Source organism: Danio rerio, chromosome 4 (genome assembly GCF_052040795.2).
Source record: "Danio rerio strain M-AB ecotype USA chromosome 4, GRCz13ab, whole genome shotgun sequence".
Lineage (NCBI taxonomy): Eukaryota > Metazoa > Chordata > Actinopteri > Cypriniformes > Danionidae > Danio > Danio rerio.
This window is the reverse complement of record NC_141024.2, coordinates 64,165,512-64,193,036: the sequence shown is the minus strand read 5'-3', so window position 1 is coordinate 64,193,036 and position 27,525 is coordinate 64,165,512. Positions and strand designations below refer to the sequence as shown.

Genomic DNA, 27,525 nt, shown 5'->3' with positions numbered 1-27,525 from the left:
ACAACAAAATAGCCTGAATGCAAATGATTTATTATAAAATGTAACTCAGAACAATCAATCAAAGCAACCAACAAATGTCTAGGCATAATAATGAAGATAAAGAACTTAGGATATAATCACAACAACACTTTAACTACATAATATAAGTAATGCAAAACAAAACCATAAAGTTAAAGAGTCAATGAGATGGCAGGTCTTGACATGTGGACTCCTGAGTAGCCACAGCGTCCAGGGGTAGCTAGCACAACAACTTTTATATACCCATTGATGAGTAATGCAGGAATCCAATCAGGATTTACCACATATTCCAATCTGGAGTCTTGGGATTATCACAGTGTATTAATATTGTAAAACTAAATACTTGTCGCTCTGCCTAAATCATAAAATATTCATCAAGTTTGTATTCTACTCAAAACAGTAAATGTAGTAAACTAGAAAGAATTTTGAATCTAAAAGTAAAGAAACTTTACTAATAAATAGATGATTTTTTTTTTCTCATTCAGGGAGTCAGACAAAGAACATCATCGAAAACAACACTAGCTACATGAATACACTGAAGAGTAGAGTACAGATGTATCCACACCTGTACAATCACTTGCAAAAAGATTTTAAGCAGCAGAGATGCTGTTTGCCAGATGTTTATGAAACTGTTCTTCTCTCAGTTGCCATCATTGTGTTTACAGTAAACGCAAGGAGCGCAACACATTTCTACAAAATTTTCACAGAGGCACAACAAACACACAGACGCAGGGGAGAAAGACAGTGACTGTTTACAGGGACATCAGTAACTGACTGTTTAATGACAGTGGAATGTTTGATACCGCACATTGTATAAGAGGAAAAAAAACTGCATTTCTCGGTAACTGAGATGCACTCAGTATGTCAGAAAGCCATGTGCTCGTGTAGACTATCCTGTCAAAAAACGCGTTTACATGTTTACACTCAAGAGACCAGCATTTACAGCAGATCCTTCAGTCCATAATATTGTATTGATATTAACGTACTGACTTTAAACAATTCCTCTTCTCCCACTTGTTTTGGCAACCCAACTAGTCGTCTCTCTGTCGTCTGAACACTGTTTCAGGTAAAACAGTCTTTAAAGCTATCATACATATTAATGAAGTTGCCCCAAATACACAATAGAGCGCACTGATTGGTTTGAAAAAAGTCTTTCTCATGAATGAATGTAGTACACTCAGAGACAACATGAAATACTCCCAGGTACAGACAGACAGTCTACATGCTGGAATACACGCAAGGAAGTGTATGGGTAGAAAAGTCCAGTATGACTGCGGCTTAAGTGCATGTGAATGTTTTTTTTCCAGTGTGGATCCTCATGTGTTGATTAAGGTATGATGAGCGGCTGAAACTCTTCCCACACTGAGTGCATGTGAATGGTTTCTCTCCAGTGTGGATCCTCATGTGGTGATTAAGGTGTGATGATTGGCTGAAACTCTTCCCACACTGAGTGCATGTGAATGGTTTCTCTCCAGTGTGGATCCTCATGTGTTGATTAAGGGATGATGAGCAGCTGAAACTCTTCCCACACTGAGTGCATGTGAATGGTTTCTCTCCAGTGTGGACCCTCATGTGGTAATTAAAGTGTGATGAGCTGCTGAAACTCTTCCAACACTGAGTGCATGTGAATGGTTTCTCTCCAGAGTGGATCCTCATGTGTAGATTACGGGACCACGATAAGCTGAAACTCTTCCCACACTGGGTGCATGTGAATGGTTTCTCTCCAGAGTGGATCCTCATGTGTAGATTACGGGACCACAATAAGCTGAAACTCTTCCCACACTGGGTGCATGTGAATGGTTTCTCTCCAGTGTGGATCATCATGTGAATCTTAAGAATGTCTTTTCTTCCAAAACTCTTTCCACACTGAGTGCAGGTGAAACGATTCTTGTCTCTCCTTTTCAAAATACCATCAGTCTGTAAAAAAGTTTTTTCCTCAATTTTGACATGATGTTCCTCCTCTATACTCCTCTCGTTCTCTTCAATTATTTCTAAAATAATAAAAAAAAATAAAACATTAGTTTTCATTAAGTCTTAAAGGGCACCAAGGTTACCCCTTTTTTCAGATTTAATATAAGTCTTTTGCGTCTCTAGAATTTGTATATAAAGTTTCAGATCAAAATACCCATCAGATTTTTCATTATACCTTTTACAAGATGCTGTTTTATACTGATTTCCAGCAGGGGGTGGTTTTGTCGTACTGTGCCTTTAAGCCAAGTTCTGCCCGCCCACTGTTTCTACATGCCTCCTCCCTCAGCTGCGTCAGACAACAGACAGACTTAAAGGAAGAAGGTCTCACATAGCGTTTGTGAGAAACTACAGTAAGAACTAATCTTTACTAATCAGTATAGTGAAGTTGCCTTGATGAGTCACACACAATATCGTTACAAAAAGTTAACGCGTGCACACACACACACACACACACACACACACACACACACACACACACACAGATACACACGCAGGCAGACAGACAGAGCGCACTTAGCTTAGTTAAGGCTAACCTCAAGTACTGTGTGGATATCTGTTAAGCTAATGTACAAAGTAAACCTGATTTAACTTCCACAAACCGGGATTGAAGCGTCTTCTTTTATAATTGTTCTGACACGCGGCTGTGCTGATGAAGTAAAGCTGAAGTAAAACGCTGTAATTAATTACACACATACTCTGTTTTAAAACACTTTAAACATGTGAAAATTACTCTTAATCACATTTAATGATGATTGCTGATCCTAGCGAACAGAACAGACCTTTTATTCCCGGTTGCTCTGCGTATGTCTGCCTGGTCTTGTTGACATATACACGCGACTACCGGAACATGTTAATGCGCGCAGCTGTCAATCAATTCGGTGGGCGGGGGGATCGCACACCTACGTAATGGTGCGATGGATTTGAAAACAACTCTAATTGGCCGACCCTTTTTTTGTAGTTAAATTGAAAAAAAAGGACTGGGTGTGTTCATATCACCCCAGTATGACGGTCGATACACTATTCCAACACACAGATCTGTCCAAACAGCTTGAAAAGTAGATTTTTTACCATAGGTGCCCTTTAAGTCATCCTTATTTATCTAGTGCTTTTACAATGTAAATTGTGTCAAAGCCACTTAACATAGAATTTAAAGTAAATTTAAACTGTGTCAATCCTGTTTTCAGAGTTTCTTAAATAATTGATCATAAAAGTCATTTTGGTCATATTGATCAGACACAGATTTAAAAGCTGTAAATGGCCTATTTTTATTCCTATTTATTCACAATTACAACAAAATGTTTTCTAAAATGTGTAAAGCAGACAGGGAATACTTGTATATTCTGTGCCTGACTGGTAAACACACCAGAAAAAAAAGTTATTGCGTAACAGCTGAACAAACAGCTGAATTTTTGCCTTGCAGACATGAGACATGCCTGTCAGCATCTGCAAAAAGCAGGGGTTCTCAACCTTTTGCAAGCTGGGCCCCCCCAAAGCCGGTTTATTGCAGCTAGGGCCCCAGTGACTCAGAGAGGGTACAAGGACCTTAAATTTTTGAGGCTTGCTTAGCTTCTCGAAGAGAAATCAAACAAATGAGCGCTTTCTAAAGTCTATGAGCACAGCACACACAAATAAACTAAATTGACATACTGCAGTTATATTTCGAAATGTGTTTTTTTTATATTTATAACATTTGAATACAGTTCAGCAACATACATCACACAACCTGACGACAAAGGGAGCTGACAATTGAACATCACTAAATTTACCATCACCTCAAGATTGAAAATTTTACACTGATTTCATACAGGGTTCATACAGACACAGCCTAATGAAAATCAAAGACTTTTAGGCACTTTTTCCAGCATCTACTTTTATTTTCGAAACTGACATGCAATGTATTGACCACCTGAAATGTATTCTCAGCAACCCATAAAAACATTGCATAGGAACTATTAGCAAATTATTGTTATAATTAAATAAATGAGGTAGCCTTCCCAGTATAAAATAACAGTAGCAGACCTAACTTTATAGCTACAGCTCGGCAGAGTCAGCACAGGTGTAAAAACAGGTGGTTTTATTCCTGATGAGAATATTTATTGTTGTCAGACTTCACTCTCACATAAATACACCTAAATAAATCAATCAAAACTCATAGCTAATCAGGATAGCCTGTGCGTGTAGGGGGAGAGTCAGAGGAGGGGAAGGTCCGTAAAAATTAGCATAAAAAAGGGAGTGTCAGTTTTGGGCACGTGCTGATTTTCACAGAGGCAAAACAAACACACAGACGCAGAGGAGAAAGTCAGTGACTGTGTTTACATGGACATCAGTAATCGAATTATTTGCCAAATTATTAAATGGTGGATTTTAATTGCAGTTTGGCTCTTTCATTCAGGAATTTCATTCGTGCCCGGTGACAAACGAGATATTTGATTCGAGGAATTGCTGGAAGCGTGTATCTTTCATGCAATGTATGTTGCAAAAAAAAAAAATCCTTCACATTTCTCTGTAACTTAGATGCACTTGGTAGGTAGTGTCAGAAAGCCATGTATGTTATTCCTGTCACAAAATGTGGGTGTAAGTTTAATTGTGGTGCTATCATGTTTACACTCGGGAGAGCAGCATCATTTATCGTACGGTAAACTTTATTAACTTAGAAACCATTTGACTAAGGTCTGTCTTTAAACACTGAAAGAGTACTGCTGACGAACTAACATTGCCTCTGAATAAACAAACAAAAACCACTGGTCGCTCACTTAACACATACTGGAGCTCTGTCTTTTATTAAAGGAGACGAGCAGCAAATCTGGATTTCACCATTTTCAGATGAGAAAAGCTCTCGGGTAAAAAATGTTCCTTAGACACACGTTTCTGTCACGCGTTGCGTGCAGCATAATCCACACGTGAGTCCAGCTACGCTATCATAGAGGGAAAATAAAAACAAAACCTTCACTGCAGCAAATTATAAAACGCAACACTGACGACCCGAATCTCCAAATATTTCTTGTTCTCCCACTTGGCAACACAACGTGGCGTCTCTCTGCCGTCTGAACACTGTACAGGTACAAACAGTCTTCGAAGATATCATGCACATTAATGAGGTTGCACCGCATACACAATAGAGCGCGTTGATTGGTTTCAACCAAGTCTTACTCATGAATGAATGCAGCACACTCAGAGACGTCATAAGGTACTTCCAGGTAGATGTTCAGTCTGCACGCTGGAATACATGCTAAGATCTCATGGCCGTGAGGCAGCTTCAAAAATTCATTTTAAACCGGAAGTACGAATTTGCTCAAAATAACGCAAAAACAACCAATTTTCACTTTTTAGTGAAATATGTGTGTCCTAATAGTGTTTTTAGCAGTGTGGGACACATATACGACTGTCAACAACTCAAAAAATGTGTTTTGTTGTTTCGTGACCCTTTAATGTCAGAAGTAGAGTACACAGCAAATTCATTGGTGTTAAATTTCAAGTGTTGTGGTAATTCAGAGTAAAGTGTTAAAATTCTAGAGTTAGATAAAGGTAAAATAACCCTCTCGGCGTTAGAAGCTGATTTGACTCTTTGTCATACAGAGTAACATGTATCTACCTTTGTAGAAAACCCTTGTATTTGAGAAACTATTCAGAGTGTCTAAATTCTTGCCACACCCTCATTCACCTGGCCCTTAAATTGGTCAATTAGTTTAGTCCACTAGACAGAGTGAATGACCACAAATAAGTGAATTCAGACACCTGCTGTTGAACACCTGCTATTAACAAGCACAATCACTGAAGGAATAAGAAATTGAAGGAAGAAATAAAACTACAGACACAGCCTCACACCAAACCAACTGAATTAAAACAGAGGATTAAACGACTCCATTAAATAATAGCATAAGCAGTGAGAGAACATTTTGTCCTCTTTTTAGTGTGTTTGCAGCTACGTGCAGAAGTGCTTGTGGTTTTGTGTGTATATGTATTTGTGTGTCAGAAATATGAGGCCATGGTCTGGTTTCAGTCTTGCAGGTGTTAGAAATATGAGACCATGGTCTGGTTTCATTTCGCAGCTTCACCCACGCTGGAAAATTCCACTATGCTCAGATATGAAATATGCTTATTCATGTTAAGACAAAATGCTGTATGACTAGCCCATATTTGGAGTGCCTTTCTGCTATCAGCCCCTGTGTATAAATATCCCTGTCCATCCTGTGTTGTCAGGCTTGCAGAATAAACCATTCTAACTACAGTTTGGTCTCTTCTCATGTCTCCGGGTCGACCTGCTGAACTTTGCTGAATCTGGTGCCTAATATAGGGGAAATCTTACAGATCTGGGGGCTCGTCCGGGATACATCTGACCAGGTAAGAGAATTTTTTATTCACACTGCCTGCTCCGGTGTATCTCAGGAAATCGTAAGATTTTAGTTAAAATTAGGTAAGAGAGGTCTGTGCTCTAGAGCACAGAACATCCTGTCAAGTTTACTTTCAACAGTAAATTGCACAGAAGGATTTGTGTCGTCGTACTCAATTAAATTTGGGTTCCACAAATCAGGAAAATTTATTAATTTGACACTTGCTAGCCTGTCAAGTTTACTTCAAACAGTAAATTGCACAGAAGGATTTGTGTTGTTGTACCCGATTAAATTTGGGTTCCACAAATCAGGGGATTTAATAAATTTTAGTAAATAAGTATTACGCACCAGCTTCAGCAATATGGGACAAGGATATCCAAAACCAGAACCCAGTGAGAGTCCAAAAGAGTGGATGGATAGATGTGGCTGGGAATTTTACACTGAACCCTGGCTGTCCAATTTAGCTGGGTGGACAGAGGGACAATCTCAAATGGAGAGACTTTCCTAGGGAAGGAACATTTGACCCAGGTTTCCTTCAGTTAGCTTACAAATTGATATGGGGATCCAGAATGGGATGATCAGTATATGATGAATGGATATGACACATGGTATACAATGAGCTCTATATGGAGAAATAAAAAGGGCATTTTTACACCCAAAACTGTTTTGAAATCTGTCCCCAAACCTAAAAGCAGAAGTAATACTGCCCTTACGGCAGATAAGAGAGGCTCTCTTGCAGCTGCTAAAACCACCATGACGTCACCGCCCCCTTATACGGGGCCTCCGCAATCTATTTCATGCTTCTATTTATCCGTCTCTGACAGAAATGATTAAAACTAAACCAGACCCCTCCGACAGCATGGAGGGCACTGCCTCAGCCTCTAATGTGGCTGCGGTGTGGGTTGCTAAACCAAGAGGGATAGAAATAATTCCCCCTTCACCCTCTGTTCTTAAAGATCTCATATCTCTTCTGCCCGAAGTGGACAAACCACTGCAATTTGTAGACATGCTGTTGCGCAGCTCGCGTCACTGCCAACTAATTGGGGCAGATTATCGATTTATCCTTTAAACCAAAATGGGTTCGTCCTATGACAATGAAGAAATAACAACAAAAATACCTGCTCTTGTTCGCAAGCTTGATATAGTACAAACAGAAACTGTTAAGGAAGAAACAGATGATAAAAAGACACGTACTCGTATAAAAACACGCCTCGCGTGGAAAGATGATCAGGAGGAGCTCCTGACACATCTAAAACAGCAGCTTACTAAATACTTAGTACCATACTTACTGGTCTGAATGTGACGCCACGACTGATCCTAATGGAATAATGCTAGATGGCAAGGGCCGTTTATGCCTGCCATCATCCTGTGCACCTTTTCTCGTCCGCGAGTTTCACGGTGTTACACACCGCGGCCGAAGAGGGGTAATAGACACAATGAGTTAATAGACACAATGAGTTAATAGACACAATGAGTTAATAGACACAATGAGTTCCTTTTTATGCATCAATAATTTACAGCACCATGTCAATAACACGCTAGATAGATGTCTGATATGTGCTCAAAATAATATCACTAAACCTCAAGCTAAACATCAACAATTGCCCCTTCCTGAAACACCTTTTCAGGAATGGCAGGTAGATTTCACACATCTGCCAAAGAGGGGTCCTAATAAATATCTACTGGTTTTTGTGGACAAATTTTCAAAATGGGTTGAAGCCTTCCCATGCAGTAAAGAAGATGCTAATATAGTTGTCAGATGTTTGACAAGAGAAATCATTACAAGATACGGTATACCATGTGCCATAGACTCAGATAAGGGAACCTCATTTACTGCGAAAGTAATACAAAATCTAGCTAAAGAACTCCAAATTAATTGGCAGCTACATATTCCCTGTCATCCACAATCATCTGGTATAGTAGAACGAACTAAGAGGACTATTAAGGACAAATTAAGAAAGGCTATGCAACATGCAGGGCATTCAAATTGGCTCGCCTTGCTACCTGTCGTTTTAGCAGACATGAGGATGTTTCCTCACAAAAGTCTTCACGGTCTCTCTCCTTATGAGACTGTGATGGGACGACCCTTTCCCTCACCATGGAGGCAAAGGGGTACCACACTGGGTGACGGTTCTTTAGATATTCATATGAGTGAATGTGCACAACAGTTACTAACAACATTGCATGCATACTGGACTAACATACATTCTGGTTCAGCCCCGATGCCGGTAGACCCAACACACCCCTTTAAGGCCGGTGACAGAGTAATGATTAGACAGCTCAATAAAATGAGCACAGAACTGGGGGACCCCAAATATGGCCCCCCGACGGATGTCGTGGCTGTAACCAGAACCACCGTTTTAACCTCCTCTTCTCCACAGTGGATCCATGCAACCAGGATAAAACGAGCACCTATTGAATAATAAAAATGTATAAGTTTTGTACTATGATAATCTGTCTGCAGACTCTCTTTGTTTTACAGATACTTTGGGGGCCCCCACATCAGCTAGCACCTCCACGCAGCATAACTACTAGAAGGATAAGCATGAAGTGGCTATGGACATTGGGACTGTTTCTCTTTCTTGTTGCTCAAGCTAATGCAGCCAGGCTGAAACGCTGGACACATGATCATGAATTTGGATGGGCAGAGGATGGGGCTGACAATCCAATTGAAATAATATGTGGTATCAATATGTAAATGAGTTTTAGCTAGGTCATATAATGTATCTGGTTGTTATGTATGTTCTGTTATGCCTCATTCAGCCAAACAAACCCCTCTTTATGCCAAACCCATGAATAAAACAGCTGCTAAATGTTCTGCCAGTTTTGCAGGATCTGGGTACCAGAATCCATATATAATTGTCGATGACTACGATCCATACCGGATTGGCATTAGAAATGGTACATGTGATGCTCTATTTTGGGTAAAATTTGGCCATGCTAAACCCTCACCTATTAGCCACAAGGTTTTTATTAACCACTCTATTACACACCCTGTGTGTTATAACCAGACCATGGGCTCTCATTTCATGGGAAGCACTGTTAACTGTCAACAAATTGCCTCCTCGGGAGAGGGGGCCCCAGTCGACATCTCAGGACCCTCAAATGGCACTTATGTGGTCCAGGGTGGGTGGTGATTGTGTGGAAAAAACGCCTACATGTCATTACCGGCCAACTGGACGGGGCAGTGTGCCCCTGTGCATGTGACTGATCACACTTTTATTGTGACAGCCCAGGTCCTGTCAGCGCAGCGAAGAGTTAAACGCAGTGTCCCTGAAATGAAGCCCCATGACTCTGTATGGGGTACTGACGTGCCCGAGGATTTTAAAGTATGGACCACTGGTAACAAAATGGTATTGGCTCTATTTCCACAAATAGGTGTGGGAAAAGCTCTACTAAGAATCGAGACCCTGGACTATCGCATGGGCCTATTCCTGAATGCCTCAAAAATAATTAATGAAGCCCAGAATAAGGAACTTGGAAACTTACGTACCATGGTTTTGCAAAATAGAATGGCTCTAGATCTCTTAACAGCATCCCAGGGGGGGTATGTAAATGAGTACTGCTATGTCTACTCTCCAAGGGTTAAAAACTGCTATGACTTCAGATTATGTTCCCGACACAACTTGGGGTTGGATGATGGGTCTGTTCGGCTGGGTAACTCCTTTCCTTACTATGATAATTCCTGTATGTATTATTTTCCTTCTTATTTGTTGTTGTGGTCCTTTTCTCTTGCAATGTTTGATGAATCGTGTTTATGCTACCATGGATAGTATGATGGGCCAAAATTATAAACTAATGCATTAGGCCTTCGGCCTAAAAGAGGGGACTGAGAGAACATTTTGTCCTCTTTTTAGTGTGTTTGCAGCTACGTGCAGAAGTGCTTGTGGTTTTGTGTGTATATGTATTTGTGTGTCAGAAATATGAGGCCATGGTCTGGTTTCAGTCTTGCAGGTGTTAGAAATATGAGACCATGGTCTGGTTTCATTTCGCAGCTTCACCCACGCTGGAAAATTCCACTATGCTCAGATATGAAATATGCTTATTCATGTTAAGACAAAATGCTGTATGACTAGCCCATATTTGGAGTGCCTTTCTGCTATCAGCCCCTGTGTATAAATATCCCTGTCCATCCTGTGTTGTCAGGCTTGCAGAATAAACCATTCTAACTACAGTTTGGTCTCTTCTCATGTCTCCGGGTCGACCTGCTGAACTTTGCTGAATCTGGTGCCTAATATAGGGGAAATCTTACAAGCAGCTTCACTGATTACAGTTTGACTTCATTTCTGTAAGAATATTTTTTTTATTAAAAATATTTCATTTGACCTCACCATCATAGAGATCAGAGGCTGCTTATTTGAGCTCTTGAAGCTTTACTCTTATATCCTATTGTTTCTCTGACTGTTATAGCTGTGTTTCTTAAACACATCAGTTATAACAAGCAAGGTCAAGAGAAACTATACTGTTTATGCTTAATTGTTATAGATATAATTTCAGGTGTTTAAGTTGATTCATAAAATTATGCAAATATAGTTGTATTAAATCTGCATGGGACAATACTGCTGGCAGTTTGCTGCTCTTCATAGAAGATTCAACAAGTAATTAGGATGCAATTAATAATTAAAGATTCATGCACTAAACATTCAAGCTCCAGCTAGCTCTTTATGACACACAGGCATCAAGAATCAGTATATGAACCTCAACTGTGGTTGCTAAAAAAAAAAAAAAGCTGCATAGTTCATGCCGCAATGCATGCTGGCTGCCAGCATAGTACAAAGCTCCCAGCATGCATTGCAGCATGAATAAATTATGCAGCTTTATGTTCTTACAATCTCTTTCTTTTCCTGTATTTTGTGTTGTTTTTGGGAGGTGATATTTCAGTAGAGTGTTTTTTTTAAATTGATTTTTATTTTTTTGTTTGTCACCATCATTGAGATTCAAAGACTAATTGTTGATGTCTGGGTGTTTTTAAGTTCTGCCATAGATCAAACATTCTCCTTGTAGACAGTGGTTTTAAACCTGTTATAAAGCCATTAATTATTGGAGCTTCAGTTGTTTCATTTATGTATATTATTTATTTCTCGAACATAACTAACATGATACTGAATTAAAAAAAAAAAAACAAGCAGGAAAGGATGGCTATGATATCATAAATAACCTCTTCAGACTGACACATTAATTTTCTTTTGGCTTTCAATGCTATATGTATCAATAGTGTGATTAACACTTACTGTAGCAGCCAAAATAAAAGACATTTATAGCAAGAAGTTGAAGAGCTTGACTAAAGCAGACTCTGTCCTCCATCATGGTGACTTCAAATGAACAACAGAAATTTCATTAAGAGCTTTTGTTCACATGACAGAAATCAAGTCAAAGGTCAGTAATAGGTGAAGCTCCATGATAAGTTGTTTAATGTGATGAGTTTTTTTTAAAGATGTTGAAAAATAAAAATTTTTATTGTGTAACTTGTTTTATTTTTATTGATTATTATTTTATTTAGAGTTTTTTTTTTTCTCAGTTGATTTCATCTTTGGTTTTGGCTTGTGTTTTTCTTTCCTTCAGTGATTCTGCTTGTTAACAGTTGTTCATCAACAATTCTCAAACCTTTTCAAATCCTTTAATTAGACACTTAATTGTCTCATTAACTTCATCACTGTCTGAGTGTTCAGCCCTCTGTAGGGAGGACACTAGTTAGGATTTTGCTCTGGATTTAGGGCTTAAGTGTGTTCGAATGAAAAATACAGACTATGGGAAATATTCTGGAAACTGAATTTACGAATGTAAAATGTTGAAAACAGCAGATTACTGGCAACCACTGCTGCCAGTATTTTGACATACATTTAACAGATATTTTACACAATAAGAGTTTGCTAATTAACACTCTGGGTGTTAAAAATTTTAACACTTTCAAAAATGTTATTTTAACACTTATAGTGGTTCCCATATAAACACTGAGGGAGTGTTAATTTTAACTCTAAGGTAGTTAAATCTACCAAATCTAAAATTTGCAATGTGAGTTTGATTTAAAAAATACAGACTGTTGAATGTGCTTTTAACAGAAATATTCTGTAAACTGAATCTATGAATGTTAAAAACAGCAGATTACTGGCAACCACAGCTGCTGGTGTTTTTCCGTAAAATCTAAAAATGAAAAAAAAGAAAGAAAAACAGCAAAACGGTTTTTGTGTCACCATTGTGGAGGATAATAGCATCTCTGTTCAAGTCCAAGATGAACTGAGAGTATTAGATGTTATGCTGTGCGTCTTTTGTTTAAAGGTAATTGTGTAGTTACTAATGCAGTCAAAATCTGTTTGCTAATTGCAATCACACATGAAAACATTATTGCATCTAAAGACTTTACATTTTTTTGCATTAAGCTATGATTTTGTAAACTGAACATTGTATTAGTTCATGAAATATGGTTAATTTTTTGTAAATTTATACAGTTATATAAAACTTCCATGTTTTTCACAGAAAGATTCTGGCAACCACAGCTGCTGGTATTTTTTCGGAAATGCAACAGAAATTTTACACAATAAGAGTTTGCTAATTAACACTCTCTTGGTGTTGACAATGTTAACACTTTCAAAAGTGTTATTTTTAACACTTATAGTGGTTCCCATATAAACTCTGAAGGAGTGTTAATTTGAACTCTAAAGTAGTTAAATCTACTATCTAAAATTTGCAGTGTATGGTGGTATTGTTATTTTGGACCATTGTCCAGTCTCACTAAAACTATGTTTTCCAGGCAATGTAATCCCCCAATGTACATGGCGGTTTAACTCAAGACGATTGGCAGATGACGATTTTGTAAAATTTATTGATGCTCAAATAGATTTCTACTTTGAGACAAACGAATCCCCAGAGATAAGTTAAAGCATCCTATTGGATACTCTGAAAGCATATATAAGAGGACAGATTATTTCAGATCAACGTAGTGCAAATAAAACAATGTCAAAACGGCTTACAGAGATTATGAATAAAATACAATGGATCAGCTACACTCAACATCACCTTCTGAATAGCTCCATAAACTTCTTCTGCAAGTGGAATATGACTCCTTGACAAGTGAAAAGGCGTTATGAACTAGCTGGCAGGTTATTGTGTTACCAACTGAAATGATCCTCAGCAGTTGGTTTTATAGGTGCAGCTCTGAGGTAAACAAAACTGAAAGTAATGAGGGTTTTTACTTTAATTTTTTGGAATTACCATCTGTGATTCAGATCAGTTGGCATCAGAAGGAAAATAACTTGAAATTGAAAATGCAATCCAAAAAATGAACACCAGAAAATTGAAAACTCAATCTGGCCCTGGTGGCTTCCCAGCTGAGCTTTATAAGAAGTTTACTGTCACGCTTACACCCCTGTTGTGCAAGGTATTTGCTGAAGCTCTTGTCTCGGAATCACTCATCCTCTTTATGACATCGGCTGCTATAACAGTACTTCTTAAAAGGTAAAATGATTTATTTAAATGTGAATCTTATCGTCCGATCAACTTAATCTGCTGTGATTATAAGATCCCGGGGTGTTTCTAGAAAACCTAGTCAGAGCTTGTTTGTCAAGCCAAGGTGTGTCTGATTGGCGTCGGAACTAAACTTTGCAGGACACCGGACCTCCATGACTGAGTTTGGACATGCCTGCTCTAGGGGAACGAGACAGGGCTACCCTCTGTCCCCTCTGCTTTTTGACATTGCCCTTTAACCTCTTGCAATCGTAAAGAACTCAGATAGCTTGCAAAGAGTTTTCAGAGAGGGACAAGAACATAAGTTCCTGCTATATGCTGATGATCTTCTTTTTATGTCAAATCCAGATACATGTATTTCAAAAGCTCTTACAATAATTTCAGAACTGGCAAATGTTTCTGGATACATAGTCAATCTAGCCAAGTGTCTCCTTTTCCCTATCAATGATAGAGCACAGCAAATGTCCTTCCAATCCTTTCCATTTTCAGCAAGTCCTGATAAATTTGTATATCTGGGTGTGAGTGTGACACGCAAATATAAGGATTTGTTCAATAATAATTTTAAAACAACATTAGACAAAGCCAAATGAGACATGGCATGGTGGTCAATCCTTACTTTATCTTTGGATGGGAAGATCAATTCCATTAAAGTGGCAATACTACCAAAATTTCTGTTTCTATTTTTAGACTGTGCCTGTTTTGTTTTTTTGTCAAGTCATTTTTCAAGAAGTTGATTAACATATTTTCTGGACTATAAGATTCTACTTTTTCCCTAGGTTTTGACCATGAGGCTTATATAAAGAAGCTGCTATTCTGTGGATTTTTCTTCCACCGCTAGGGACGCTCTGATCGGAATTACTGGTAGAATAAAAAAAAAGATAGACGAAAAATCAATGCAAAGAAAAATAGACTGCGCTACTTTTTCTTTAGCAGATAGAACACGCATGACAAATTACTAACTGGAAACTATATTCAAATCCTTGCCCCTTCATCATGGAAACCACACAAAGAAGTTCATATGATGCAAGTTAAGTTGAAGGCCATCGGGCTTGCTACCCAGGAAGGAAACTGCGCTGCTGCACGCAAGCTTAGCGTCAACGAATCTATGGTGAGGCGTTGGAGGCGGCAGCGGGAAGAGCTCATGCAATGCCAAAAGTCAAGAAAAGCTTTCAGAAGACATAAAAGCAGTTGGCCTGAACTTGAAAATGTCCTGGAAGACTTGGTGAACACACAGAGAGCATATGGCCGAGGTGTGTTCACTGTACAGATCAGACTGAAAGCCAAAACAATCGGCTTCAAAATGAACATTGAAGGTTTCAAAGCTGGGCCGTCATGGTGTTTCAGATTTATGAGACGTACCTGTCCAATAGAGCACAGACCACTCTGTTAGCAACTCCCTCCTGACTATCAGGAAAAAGTTGAAAACTTCCATAAATTCGTTGAAACAAAGATAAAAGAGAACTCCCGGACCAGACAACATCAATAATATGGATGAAGTACCTTTGACGTTTGATCTGCCTCTGACCAGGACTGTTAACAAGACAGGTGCATCATCCGTGTTGTTGAAAACAACTGGCCATGAGAGAACGCACTTCACCTGTGTTCTGGCATGCACGGCATCCGGACAAAAAATTACACCAATGGTGATTTTTAAGCACATAACTATGCCCAAAGAACAACTCCCAAAAGGTATAGTGGTCAAAGTTAACGCCAAAGGTTGGATGGTGGAAGGCCTAATGAAGGAATGGTTAACGAAGTGCTACGGTAAGCCGATTTTTTTCACCGGAAAAAAACGCTGCTTGTTTTGGATAGCATGAGGGCCCACATCGAAGATTCTGTGAAAGCAGCGATCAAGAAAACAAACTCCATTACAGCTGTGATTCCTGGAGGTACAACAACGTATTTGCAGCCACTTGACATCAGTGTGAATTGGGCATTTAAAAGGTGCACTCTGGGTTGAGTGGGAGACTTGGATGACAAGTGGTAAAAAGTCTTTCACAAAAACTGGCCGCATGCAAAAAGCATTATTTTCTGATGTCTGTCAGTGGATCCAAACAGCGTGGAGTGCTGTCAAAGAATCCACCATTACCATTGGGATCTGAAAGGCTGGACTGCTACGCGAAGAGAGCGGTGCACTTTCAGAGCTAAATTTACTAGAGGATGAAAGCAACACAGAGATCGAGACTGATGGAGACAAATGTGATGAAGCGCTTCTGAGGCTGTTCAACTCCGACACTGAAGAAGATGAATTCATGGGTTTCAGCAAAGATGATTAAAGTGACTTGTGGTTTCAAACACAAGAGAAATAAAGGTGAATAAATACCGTTTTTTAATGTTCTGTTTTTATCAGCAAAGTTGCTGCCGTGTTAAAAGGCAATGTTCAGAAAGAATCTGTTCAGGTACATACATACATGTACAGTTTCAGTACAAAATCGTTCTGTACATGCAGTAAATTTCAAATTTTTCAACATAGATATCTGCGGCTTATAGCTCGGTGCGGTTTGTATAACTTTTTTTTTTTTTTTTAAATAGCGCGCATGTGGCTTATATACAGGTGCGCTCTATAGTCCAGAAAATATGGTAATTGTATTTTTACATTTCTCTAGGATAAGAAAATTCCTTGCATAAGAAAGGAACTCTTGGAAAAAAGAAGGAAGAGAGTGGATTGCCAATGCCAAATTTCTGCTCCAATTTTGTTAAATCCATTGTTCCCCCCCTCTCTTATAGATTCAGCGTTCCAATGATGGTCTAGGAAGGGAGTTAACTGTGATAAGAACCTGTTAAAAGATGCCATATTTATCTCATTTCAACAGTTAAGAACAGACATTGAGATTCCACACTCTAATTTTTTAGGTACCTTCAGGTCTTTGGTTTCGTTAAAAAACTTCTCTCCTTCACTGAACCAACCAAAAGCATGCTGTATAGATGAATTGGTAAACATGAACCCATATCAAAAAGGTGTAATGTCCATGTTATATGAAGTGATCCAAAGAACTGCCTCCACTTCCCTAAATCGTATAAAGCAAAACTGGGAAGACCAACTGGGACTAGAAATATCAGATACAGCCTGGCAATATGCCATAGAACTGGTACACTCATCTTCTGTATGTATTAGACATGGTCTTCTTCAGTTTAAGGTGCTTCATAGGCTTCACCTATCTAGGAGCAAGCTGGCAAAAATGTATTCAGGGTCAGATTCATCTTGCCCCAGATGTGGTTTGGAGCCAGCAGATCAAAGTCATATGTTCTAGGGATGCCCTAGATTACATCATTTTTGACCAATATTTTTAGATAATTTTCATCTAAATGTAATAAAGATATGGATCCTAATCCTTTGATCTCAATTTTTGGTACAGTGCCAGAAGAAATGTACCTGTCAGCTAATCACGTCGAAATCATTGCCTTTTCTTATTTACTGACCAGACACCTGATTCTTCTCAGGTGGAAAAAGACGAACCTGCCATCCCACAATCATTGGATATTAGAAGTGTTATCACATCTTTAACTCGAGCACCTTAAGTACACCATCCGAGGCTCTACAAAAAAAGTTTTATGAGGTTTGGCAGCCTTTCCTATCTTACACTGAACGCTCAGGGGTTATTATATCCTAAGTAAGAGTTTATCCCTAATTTCCTGATTTGTTTTACCTATTTTTATTTTTCTCTTTTTCCCTTTTTCTTTATGGGGTATGAGTATGTCTGTAGCAATGTACCATGTTAATTTGTTGTTTAATTTGTTTGTTGTGGAAAAATCGTAGACTTTTGAAAAATCAATAAAAATATTTGAATAATAAGAATGTAAGCAGTACTAAATAGTTTTTTGAACAAGTAATAATCCCATTAATCTAGTTATAGTACATGTTCCTGTTGAAGGTCTGTGAATTTAAGCTATTTATTCATTAAAGAAGGACAAGCCATTCTCATACGTAACTTTGTTCTTTGAGTGACTGAAATGTAGGCAATAGCTATGTTTCCATCCAAAAATGCAAATTAAATTTATTTGCAAAACTGGAATATCACAAAAAATATTCAAATAAATTAGCGTTTCCATCCAATGAATCAAAGAAAACAAAATCGTCACTTCCTGATTTACTAGATTAACTAGTTGAAATATCAACAGTAAAAACAGAATTTACTGCAGTAGGAGAAGCTACATGAATCTTTTCTTTATTTAATAAAAGACTTTCACATCAGAGGATAATGCCGACACACAATGAACACGTGGTGGCGTTTGAAGCAATGAGATGTGGAGAACAGACGCTCTTGACACGCTCCAGACACTCTGGAGGTCATTAATAATATAATAACATTAATACTTAAACGGTTGAGGTGTTTTAGAATGACCAAAACAGCATTTCTCATATTTTTTAAATGTCTGGGTAAACAGACACTTTTTCCTCTTTGAACACAAAACATTTTCTTTTGAGAAACTTTTTAAATAATTTGGAACCGTAAACATGTCAGGCATGTCATTCAATTGAATCCTTGACTTCTGCTGTCTTCTTTTGTTTCAAAAACACAGATTTCTTTACAGTTTGAAACAGCATCTTTGGATATCCTTTCTGCTGGAGATACTGTTGTCCTTAAAACAAAATGTAAAAAAAAAAAAAAACTTACATATACAGATGAACGGTACAGCAGAAAATATTGGCGGTTTTAAAACCTTGACTTTTTTCAAACTGCGTTATACCCTGAAAACAGTTATTGTCCTACACCTCAGCAGCACAACACTGTTTTTAGGATCTAAAAATGTATTCTTTAAAAAAAAGTCTCAAGCAAAAAGATTCCAATTTCAATGTCTGCTGGTACTTGAAGAATATGGTCAATATTCTGATGAACTTTACACTCAAATGTTTGCATATCATCAGCATGCTGTATTCCATTTCTTAAGCAACAAAAGTAATTTTAGACTAGTTTGTTGGCCAGTTGTAGTCAGTACAATGCTAAACGTTATTGTTCCACTATGATTTTATTGTTTTGTCTCACGTCGTCCCGCAACAACAACATATAGTTTAGAATACAATATTTTATAATAATTAATTAATTTAGTGTCCATTTCATTCAGCATATTTCAAATTAGGGGCATCCACATTTTCTGACATACTTTAAGTCAGGGTTTCCACAGGTGTCACCAAGTTAAATTTAAGACTTTTTAAGACATTTTTTAAGACCATTATGAATGAAATTTTAGATTAAGGAATTTTTCAAATGCCCCAGATGAAAAAGATTTTTATTTGTCCTATCAAAAAATATAATATAAAATATTTAATAATACAATAATAAATCAATAATAATAATAACAATAAAATATTTTACATATTTCTTAGCAAAAGATCTTAAATATTGTGTAAAAACAAGAGAGCTCTACTTTGATCCACACTTTTTTTTCCAAAATAAACTTCCTTTAAAATATAAAACAAATTAACAAATGTTTTACTAACTATAATAACTATACTAAACTATATTATAACTATATAAACTATAATAAACTAAATCTATGCACAAAAATCTGTCCAGGTCGATGTCCTCAGCAGAAAAAACATGGAGCACGTTTAAACAAATGAAGCACGAAAATAATTAAAGCATTATGATAAAGAGTTAAAATGACCTTTTTGAATGAAAAGTTTAAGGTTTTATTGAGATGGATTGTTGGTGATTGTGTGGGTTTTGGCCAGATTAGGTAGCAAAACATGAAAAAAGGAAAATGAAGACTTGTTTTAAAAAGATTTAAGACCTACAACACAATATTTCAGTAAATTTAAGACTTTTTAAGGCCTAAACTTTTAGGTTTTTGAATTTAAGACATTTTAAGACCCTGCAGGTATTAAATAGGGAATAGCCCTGGTAATTAGTTATTATAATAATGATGATGTAATTGTAGATACTGTCTGTGAGAACTAGTAACAACTACTACAAACAAGTTTAAACCCATAAAGAAGTTGATGAAAAAGGGGAATTGTGATCAATGTGACATTTGCAAATGGAAAGTACTAAGCCAACACAATCACTGTAATAGCAGATATCTTCTATGGGCATACTGTAGGTCAAATATCGTCAGCTCAGTTAAACTTTTTTAATTTATTGTTTTTATTTGTTTTATATAGCGCCAGTGCTCAAGGACATTTTACCAACAGTAGGAGAACAAGAAAAGCAATAACCTTAAGAAGGTTGAGAAAATGGGAGACTAATAATACATTAAAATAATGACAAAAGACACGAGAACAAGTAACAAATGAAACTCATTCCTGTTTTTCAGTGAGTGCTTATGTGAATTTAGGAGAACTAGGCAGCACACTCAGGACTGCAAGATGAATTTAATTTAGTATTATTATTATTAAAATATATCTGAATGAGGATCAAATGACTGAGTTGGTGTTTGAGAATGAAAACCAACCTGTTTGTTCCTGCAGATCTTCCTGTTCGACTGTGAATGTCTCTTCAATCTTCACATCTTCACTCTCCTCTTTAATAAACGCCATCTTTATAACAGTGTGGAGATCAGTCGCTTCAGCAGGAGTTTTTCTCTGTGTTTGGACACTTTATCCTGTTTAAAATGAACAACACAATAAAAAATGTCCTGTTTAAAATAAATAAAACAATGAACAGAAACAAAATAACTTCTCTTCAACACTTGCTTCAACAGTTTCTTTATATGAGAGTCATTAACAAACAGAAATCAGGTAAGTCTGAGCAAGAAACAATAGCCACAAATGAGCCGATTAAGACTAGTACTCCATTTCTTATATATAGTGATGTATACTTTGAATAGAATGGCATTATGCTACTTAATAAATTAAACCTTCATTAAAACACTTATTACACACTTTATTGTTGCTGTATTCAAACTTTAACAAATGTTGTTAATTATTTTCTTTGTTTTATTTATTTAATTGTCTGCTTACAGCTCAGCTGTAGCACTTATTTGCACAAGACAAGAATTTCCTCTTGGGAACAAATAAAGTTTATCCTATCTTATTCAAACAATAGACCTTACTGTGAGTAAAATAATACTTCTTAATAATACTTCTTTACAGTTAAAATAATATTGTCAACAGCAGGTACATCTAGCATTAAACAAACACACTGAAATTTTAATCAGTCGGTTTACATCTGTGTAAAAGCTTTAAAAACAAACCTTTCTCCAGTTGAATCACAGTGTGTGAGCGGCGCAGCCTTATGACGTCACACCACCATGCCACAATAAAAGTCTTTTTTTCCCATTTATTCTTTATCATGACTTATTGATACATTTCTCCCTCTTTTTTCCACTTTATACTTTATCTGCTTTCTGTTTTGTACTTGTAAGACCATCATTTATGTTCATTGAATAAACCCATTTACCCCCACTAGATCTTGGCCTTCAGGTAGGTTGGTAAGAGGTTGCATTTTCTTTAAACGATTGCATTTCTTCATCCATAGCTTTAACCCACATTCACTTGCATTCACTGATGTTACCACCTCTTTGTATGTTTGAATGGGGAAACATCAAATTCTCCAAAATTACCTGCCAGGTTCCAACCTATATATGTAATAGGTTGAAACTTATTTGGGCTACAGTCCATTTGTCAGGATAAAAACAATATTTATAACCAAATAAACAAACAAACAAACAAAAAAACTAAACAGTTGTAAAGAAGCATTTTAAAATGACTGATTAATTTAATACACTGTTGAACAATGCATCCACACATGTTTAGATTTTACATTTTATAATGTTAGCATTCAGATATTATTTGAGTGTAAATTCAGAATGTGCAACTCACCTTTTCAGTCTTCAATGAAGAAGTGGGATGAGAAAAGGCATCAGTGGATTTTTCTTTGTATGTTGTTTTAGTAATAATCCCAATGTAGGAATCTAAAATTGTAGTTTGTCCTCCAAAGTTGTTTTCTTATAGCAAAATAAGCCAATGAAGATTCTTTTAGGAACCCAGAATATAAAGATGCAACCCTGCTGAGCTACTGGATCTGGAATGTGATTGGATAAGACTCAATTGGCCCCCATTAATGCCAGTATAAAGATGCAAATGAGCAGTGGGGAGCAGTGAAGACTCGAGACACATTACTGTAGAGGATGGGAAGTTCAGCAGCTTTACAAACCAGTTTTACAGAGAAATAATGATGTATTGGGAAAATAAGTTGACTTTAGCCATCGTCATTTGTTTTGTTGCTGTTGTTTTATAGGACTTTTGATGAAAGCTTTTTTTTATTTTGGCTGCTGCATTTTGTAGTTAATGTTGATACACTTATGATATGTAACACATTTCCATTTATTTTTTCCCAAGCCTGGTTAAAAGGTAGTGCAAGAGTTGTGTGTTGTTTTTGCAGAAGCTTCTCAGAGTCTCTTGGCTGAAGTCTTTGTTTAAAGATGCAAATGAGCATTGAAGACTCAATTCATACCGATTTCTCAATACACACAACTACATTCACTTATATAATAGTTATAGAAGATGTATACTAAATGTATATATGGATGTATTAAACTGTGATATATTATCATTCGTTGAAAGAAACAATTTCTAAATTTCACAGTGAAGTTTTATTCATGTTAAGTTTAGTCAATATATTGACATGAGCTAACTATTAGCAGTGTTTTAGTTATTTATTTATCACTGAACTTGTTCTTTATGTGAGTTTAGAGTCCTTTATTTCTCCTAAAGCACATGCAGCTCATTACTGACTTTTGTAATAGTCAACACACTCTTAACAGATCAATTATTTCTTTTCAAAAATGTCTCTAGATTTTAACTATTAAAATGTAACTTGTTTCTGTGCCAATTTTTTTTTCTTTTTTTGCCTCTTATTCACCTGGTATGTATTAAATATGTTTTTCCCTTTATTTATTACTTGTGTTTGTGCAAACAAATATGCATAGACATTCACAAAAGCATATATAGGATACCAATTGACAAAACCTTTTCCTTTTAACACAGTAAAGCTATCACATACTGTGATGCATCTAAATATTTATAATCAGAAAATAATTACATCTCAAGTTAAATTATTGTATAGGCAGTTTATACAGAATAATTCAATGACGAGTTCACTTTCATACCTACAAAATGCAGAACTTTTAATGTGATTAACTTGCTCCACCTACACCAACTACAGCATTTCTCAGACTTCTTTTTCACAATGGTGTTAATTACAGTAGTGAACATGACATAAAACAACAACTGCACTTACTCCTGTAACTTGTTTGCAACAATGAATTTTAAATATCTGTGTCACATATTCATTTACATAAATGGCTCATCATTGTGTGCAATCATCTTTAGTAATAGCTGCCTGATCATTAACTGAATAGCATCGTTTTACATATAAGAAACCCGTTAACATGTATAGCTGTTCATGCCAATACCAACTTGATAGACTATTACATGAACATATTACATGAACAGGACCTGCCTTACATCTCTTAGGACAAATAAGCATAGTGTCTATATCAATACATGCTTGATTCTCCAGATCGCTACATCTGAATGGTGCCTTTTGACCTGTTTTAAAAATAACAACCATTTGTAAGCATAGTTCTTCACTAATACCAGTTTACCTCAAATAATTACACATGTGAGTGCAGTAGTGCAGTGGGTAGCTCGATCGCCTCACAGCAAGAATGTTGGTGGTTCAAGCCTCAACTGGGTCAGTTGGCATTTCTGTGTGGAGTTTGCATGTTCTTCCTGTGTTCGTGTGAGTTTCCTCCGGATGCTCTGGTTTCCCCAAAGTCCATAGACATGCGGTGTGCATGCAGTGTGTGTGTGAATGAGTGTCTATGCATGTTTCCCAGTAATGGGTTGCAGCTTGAAGGGGATTCGCTGTGTCAAGCAGGGGCGGACTGGCCATCTGGCAGACTGGGCACTTTTCCGGTGGGCCAACGTACTTTTTGGGCCGGGCTAATCATCGTCTTATGATCTGATCGGCCCATAAAAGGCTTAGCAGCCTATCGTTTTTTCTGCCTTATTAATTGACACTGCTGTGATCTGTGACTCTCTGAAAGTAGATGCTTTTTTCTCGGACAGACAGACCGGGCCGGCCCATGTGACACTCTGCAGCCCATTGGTTCTTTTCTGTATTGACATTGAGCTGGCCCAATCACAAACTCCTATTTTGGACTCTGTGTGAGCGTGCGTCGTCTGTGTGTATTTGTCAAAATAGTCGAGAATCAGATAGAAGAAACGCAAGGGAGACGCAGAGAAATCGCGGGAAATACACCGGCGTTTCATTTAGCGGTTCTGAAAAGTTCTCCGTTCATTCTAGTACACGGCTAAAAACGCAAATCACGTGACCACACACATACACACTCTCTGCTAAGAGCTGCAGCCAGTAGTTCAGCGGGTGAGCATAAACCCCAGGTGAGAGTATAGTACATGTCCTTCTTCTTCATGTTCCTTTTTAGACTGTTCATCTGCTGGATCTCATCTCACTATAGTTGTTAAATATTGAATTCATTCTGTTGTCTCTAACAACTCTTCTGTCTTTTGAATCACTTGTTCTCAGGTAACTCTGTTTTGGCTGAGTGCAAAGATAAGCTAATATATTAATTTATGTAACCACATACACTGATTCTGCACATTGACTGATTGCTTACCTTTATTGTTTAAATTTAATGTACGTTATTCTGGTATAATGGCCATTATTGATTATTAAAACTGATATTCTGCAAATGAGACAAGGTAAAGTTCATTCTTTTCAATGGAAATGAAAGGAGACAGTTATATTTAAGCCCTGTTTTGTTATAAATATGCAGAGTGAAGTTGACGCTCATATAAATATGCAGCTACACGAGGCTGTTTGGTGTCTGTTATTCATAATATCAAAATGAAACAAATTTGACTTATATTATGTTTTCTTTGTTTAGATAGGGAAACAGCAAGAAGGATGAGGTGAATGAGGTTATAAAGTACACTGTTCTCTTTGAAGATTTACCCATGCATTAGCAGGCAGTTTTTGTTATGTTTATTATTGAATATAGGCTGAGTGAATAGTGTATTGAATAAGCTGAATTGGCTGTAGTGTATGAGTGTGTGTGAATGAGTGTGTATGGCTGGTTTCCAATATTGGGTTGTGGCTGGAAAGGCATCTGCTGCATAAAACATGCTGGAATAGTTGGCAGTTCATTCCACTGCGGCAATCCCTGATAAATTATGGACTAATGCAAAGAAAAATAAATGAATGAATAGTGTATTTTTTAGAACTCAACAAATATCTTTATGGACAGTATACAGAAATTAAATTGAGATTAAAGTTTGTATGTATTTATTTATTTCATATATATGGCTTTTGTGTTTTATAAAATATGAGTTGATAAAAATATTGGACGTGCATAGATAGATAGCATTTTGATTGAATGTAGTGGGCCGCTTTGGCCCAAAATGCCAGGGCCGATTTTTTGTCCCAGTCCAGCCCTGGTGTCAAGCATGTGCTGGATAAGTTGGCGCTTCATTCCACTATGGTGACCCCTGATTAATAAAAATAATAAAATTGAATAATAAATGAATACATGAGTAAAATCACACGAGTAGCAGTGCGATGTTGCCTTCTATCAGTTTTTGTATTTCTATTTGTTGTAATGGCCTGTTGTTATTGCAATAAAAAAATGAATAAATACATTTTTAAAAAGCAGTGTAATGTGGCTGTAGGCTGTATATCAGCACTGATGGGAGGCGTGTTTTACAGTGTACACTAAGCACTTGACAAACGATTGTCCCTCTACCTGTTGTTTAATCTCCAGAGAACATTGCTCATCTTCAGAACGCAAATGAAGACACTTTAGACGAAATAAGGGAGCTCCTTCATCTGTCATAGACAGCACGAGTCCAGAAATGTTCAAAGTCCAGAAAAGGAACCAAAAACATTTTTAAAACATGTGACATATGACTTTACTGGTTGAATTGTAATCAAGTTCCAAGAACATTTGGTGGGCAAGAAAATGTAGAAAAAAGCAGCCAGGTCCAAAATAGGAACAGCTGAATCATGTCTGTTTTTGCCTCCGTATTCTCTTCATTTGCATTCAGCAGACGAAACTCAAACAGGTTTGGCTCAAGTAGAGGATGAGTAAATTACAGAAATGTGATTTTTGTGTGAACTGCTTTTAATGCTTCTGTAAGTAAAGGTAAATTAAATATTATTATTGAAGATATTCCTAAAGAATGGCAGGAAACGTGGAACACAGATAACAAGAGACGACAATTCATCTGGAAAAAAGGAAACTCTATATAGGCCTATGAATGTAGAAATAGAAAAGAAGAGGTCATAATTATGAGGATGAGATTTTGACTCAGATATTAATAGGAAGTAATGTGTTGTAGACATACAAGTCATCATAAGTGGATTAAAAAAGTTAAGAAAATGTTTAGATTTAAGATTTGTGTGAGAGAGAGGAGATATAGTGTAAAGTGAAAACCATGGGAGAAATTTACCAATAAGTCATGACTGCAACTGTAAGTGGCAAAAAAGCTAAACAAAAAAAAGACTTTTATTTTGGCGTGGCGTGTGACGTCATCAGGCGGCGCCCCTTCAGCGCCGTGATTCAACTGGAGAAAGGTTTGTTTTATAATGTTTACACAGATATAAACCGATTTAAAGTTAAAGTTCGAAGGTTTTAGTTTTTTATACGATGCTAAATTATGTTCCTGCTGTTGGAAATATTTTAACCCTTTATACAACATAGTACTCGTTTATTCTCAGTAACCGAGGGCTATTGTTTGAATAAAGTAACAGAAAAGTGTGTAATAAGTGTTTAAAAGAAACGTTTTGTTTATTACTTTCATATAAAAAAAACTGTTGAAGCAAGTGTTGAAGAGAAGTTGTTTTGTTTCTGTTCATTGTTTTTTTTTATTTTAAACAGAACATTTTTATTGTTTTAATAGAGGTAAAGTTGGTATAAAATTCACACATTCGGACTTTCCCCTTAATAATATAATTTCATAAAAGTATTATTTGCAAACTCTAAACAGTGAAATCATATTTTCAGCCAATGACTATCAAAGTACAACATTGTTCACAGTCAAATAAACAGTGTTAATGTTGTTTGCAAGCCACACTTGCATGCTAATTCCGATCGAATATTCAAAGTAACATGGTAAACAATATAGAGACTACTAAATTAACAAATGTGCGAAAATAAAACCAACTTTACCTCTATATTGTTTTATTCGTTTTTAAACAGGATAAAGTGTCCAAACACAGAGAAAACAGAGAAAAACACTGTTATAAAGATGGCGTTTATAAAAGAGGAGAGTGAAGATGTGAAGATCGAAGAGACATTCTCAGTCAAACAGGAAGATCCGCAGGAACAAACAGGTTAGTTTTCATTCTCAAAGACCAACTCAGTCATATAGAGGTAAAGTTGGTTTTACACATTCGTTCATTTAGGAGTCTCTATACTGTTTACCATGTTACTTTGAATATTCGATCGGAATTAGTATGCAAGCATGACTTGAAAACAGCATTAACACTGTTTGACTGTGAACAATGTTGTACTTTGATAGTCATTGGCTGCTAATATGATTTCGCTATTTAGAGTTTGCAAAAATAATTTTATGAAATTATATTATTAAGGGGAAAGTTTGAATGTGCGAATATAAAGCCAACTTTACTTCTATAATTAAATCCATCTTGCAGCCCCGAGTTTGCTGCCTAGATCTCCTAAATGCACATAAGCACTCATTGAAAGACAGGAATGAGTTTCTTTTGTCAAATGTTCTTATGTCTTTTGTCATTATTTTATGTATTATTAGTCTCCCATT

At 36.8% G+C, this 27,525-nt stretch overlaps 3 protein-coding genes and 1 long non-coding RNA gene across 6 annotated transcripts in view; 2 read left to right on the top strand and 2 right to left on the bottom strand.

Annotated features, from left to right (window-relative positions):
* LOC148682319 (uncharacterized) overlaps positions 1 to 27,525 on the bottom strand; it is a 164,832-nt gene that overhangs the window by 90,483 nt on the left and 46,824 nt on the right. The gene's annotated exons all lie outside the window — the stretch shown is intronic.
* znf1137 (zinc finger protein 1137) lies at positions 10 to 21,689 on the bottom strand. The gene is made up of 4 exons (NM_001109839.3): positions 21,544 to 21,689; positions 20,416 to 20,466; positions 20,175 to 20,324; positions 10 to 2,009 (listed from the first exon to the last, which is right to left on the bottom strand). Exons 3-4 carry the CDS (start codon positions 20,257 to 20,259, stop codon positions 1,297 to 1,299), a joined length of 798 nt encoding a protein of 265 aa, NP_001103309.3. The 5' UTR covers positions 20,260 to 20,324; positions 20,416 to 20,466; positions 21,544 to 21,689; the 3' UTR covers positions 10 to 1,296.
* LOC108183686 (uncharacterized) overlaps positions 22,820 to 27,525 on the top strand; it is a 30,462-nt gene continuing 25,756 nt past the window's right edge. For 2 of the 3 annotated variants that reach the window (XR_015942562.1, XM_087250004.1), the window contains exons 1-2: positions 26,260 to 26,320; positions 26,946 to 27,079. Coding sequence is in view for 1 of the 3 variants with exons in the window: in XM_087250004.1 (XP_087106130.1) it covers positions 26,995 to 27,079 (85 nt within the window). In the remaining 2 variants the exon portion in view is untranslated. Of the gene's footprint in view, positions 26,321 to 26,945; positions 27,080 to 27,525 lie in introns of all 3 variants that reach the window. The other variant, XR_015942561.1, reaches the window with a different exon arrangement.
* Positions 26,260 to 27,525, top strand: part of LOC110439496 (uncharacterized) — a 484,284-nt gene continuing 483,018 nt past the window's right edge. Inside the window, exon 1 of the mRNA XM_088650313.1 lies at positions 26,260 to 26,375. The gene's annotated coding sequence lies outside the window, so the exon portion shown is untranslated. The remainder of the gene's footprint in view (positions 26,376 to 27,525) is intronic.

What these genes read in the sequence shown, in the direction of transcription:
- znf1137 (NM_001109839.3), bottom strand. Translation starts at nt 20,259, where the DNA reads ATGGCGTTTATTAAAGAGGAGAGTGAAGATGTGAAGATTGAAGAGACA. An exon ending in AGATCTGCAGGAACAAACAG is followed by an intron (nt 2,010 to 20,174) that starts GTTGGTTTTCAT and finishes TTATTATTTTAG; the next exon opens with AAATAATTGAAGAGAACGAG.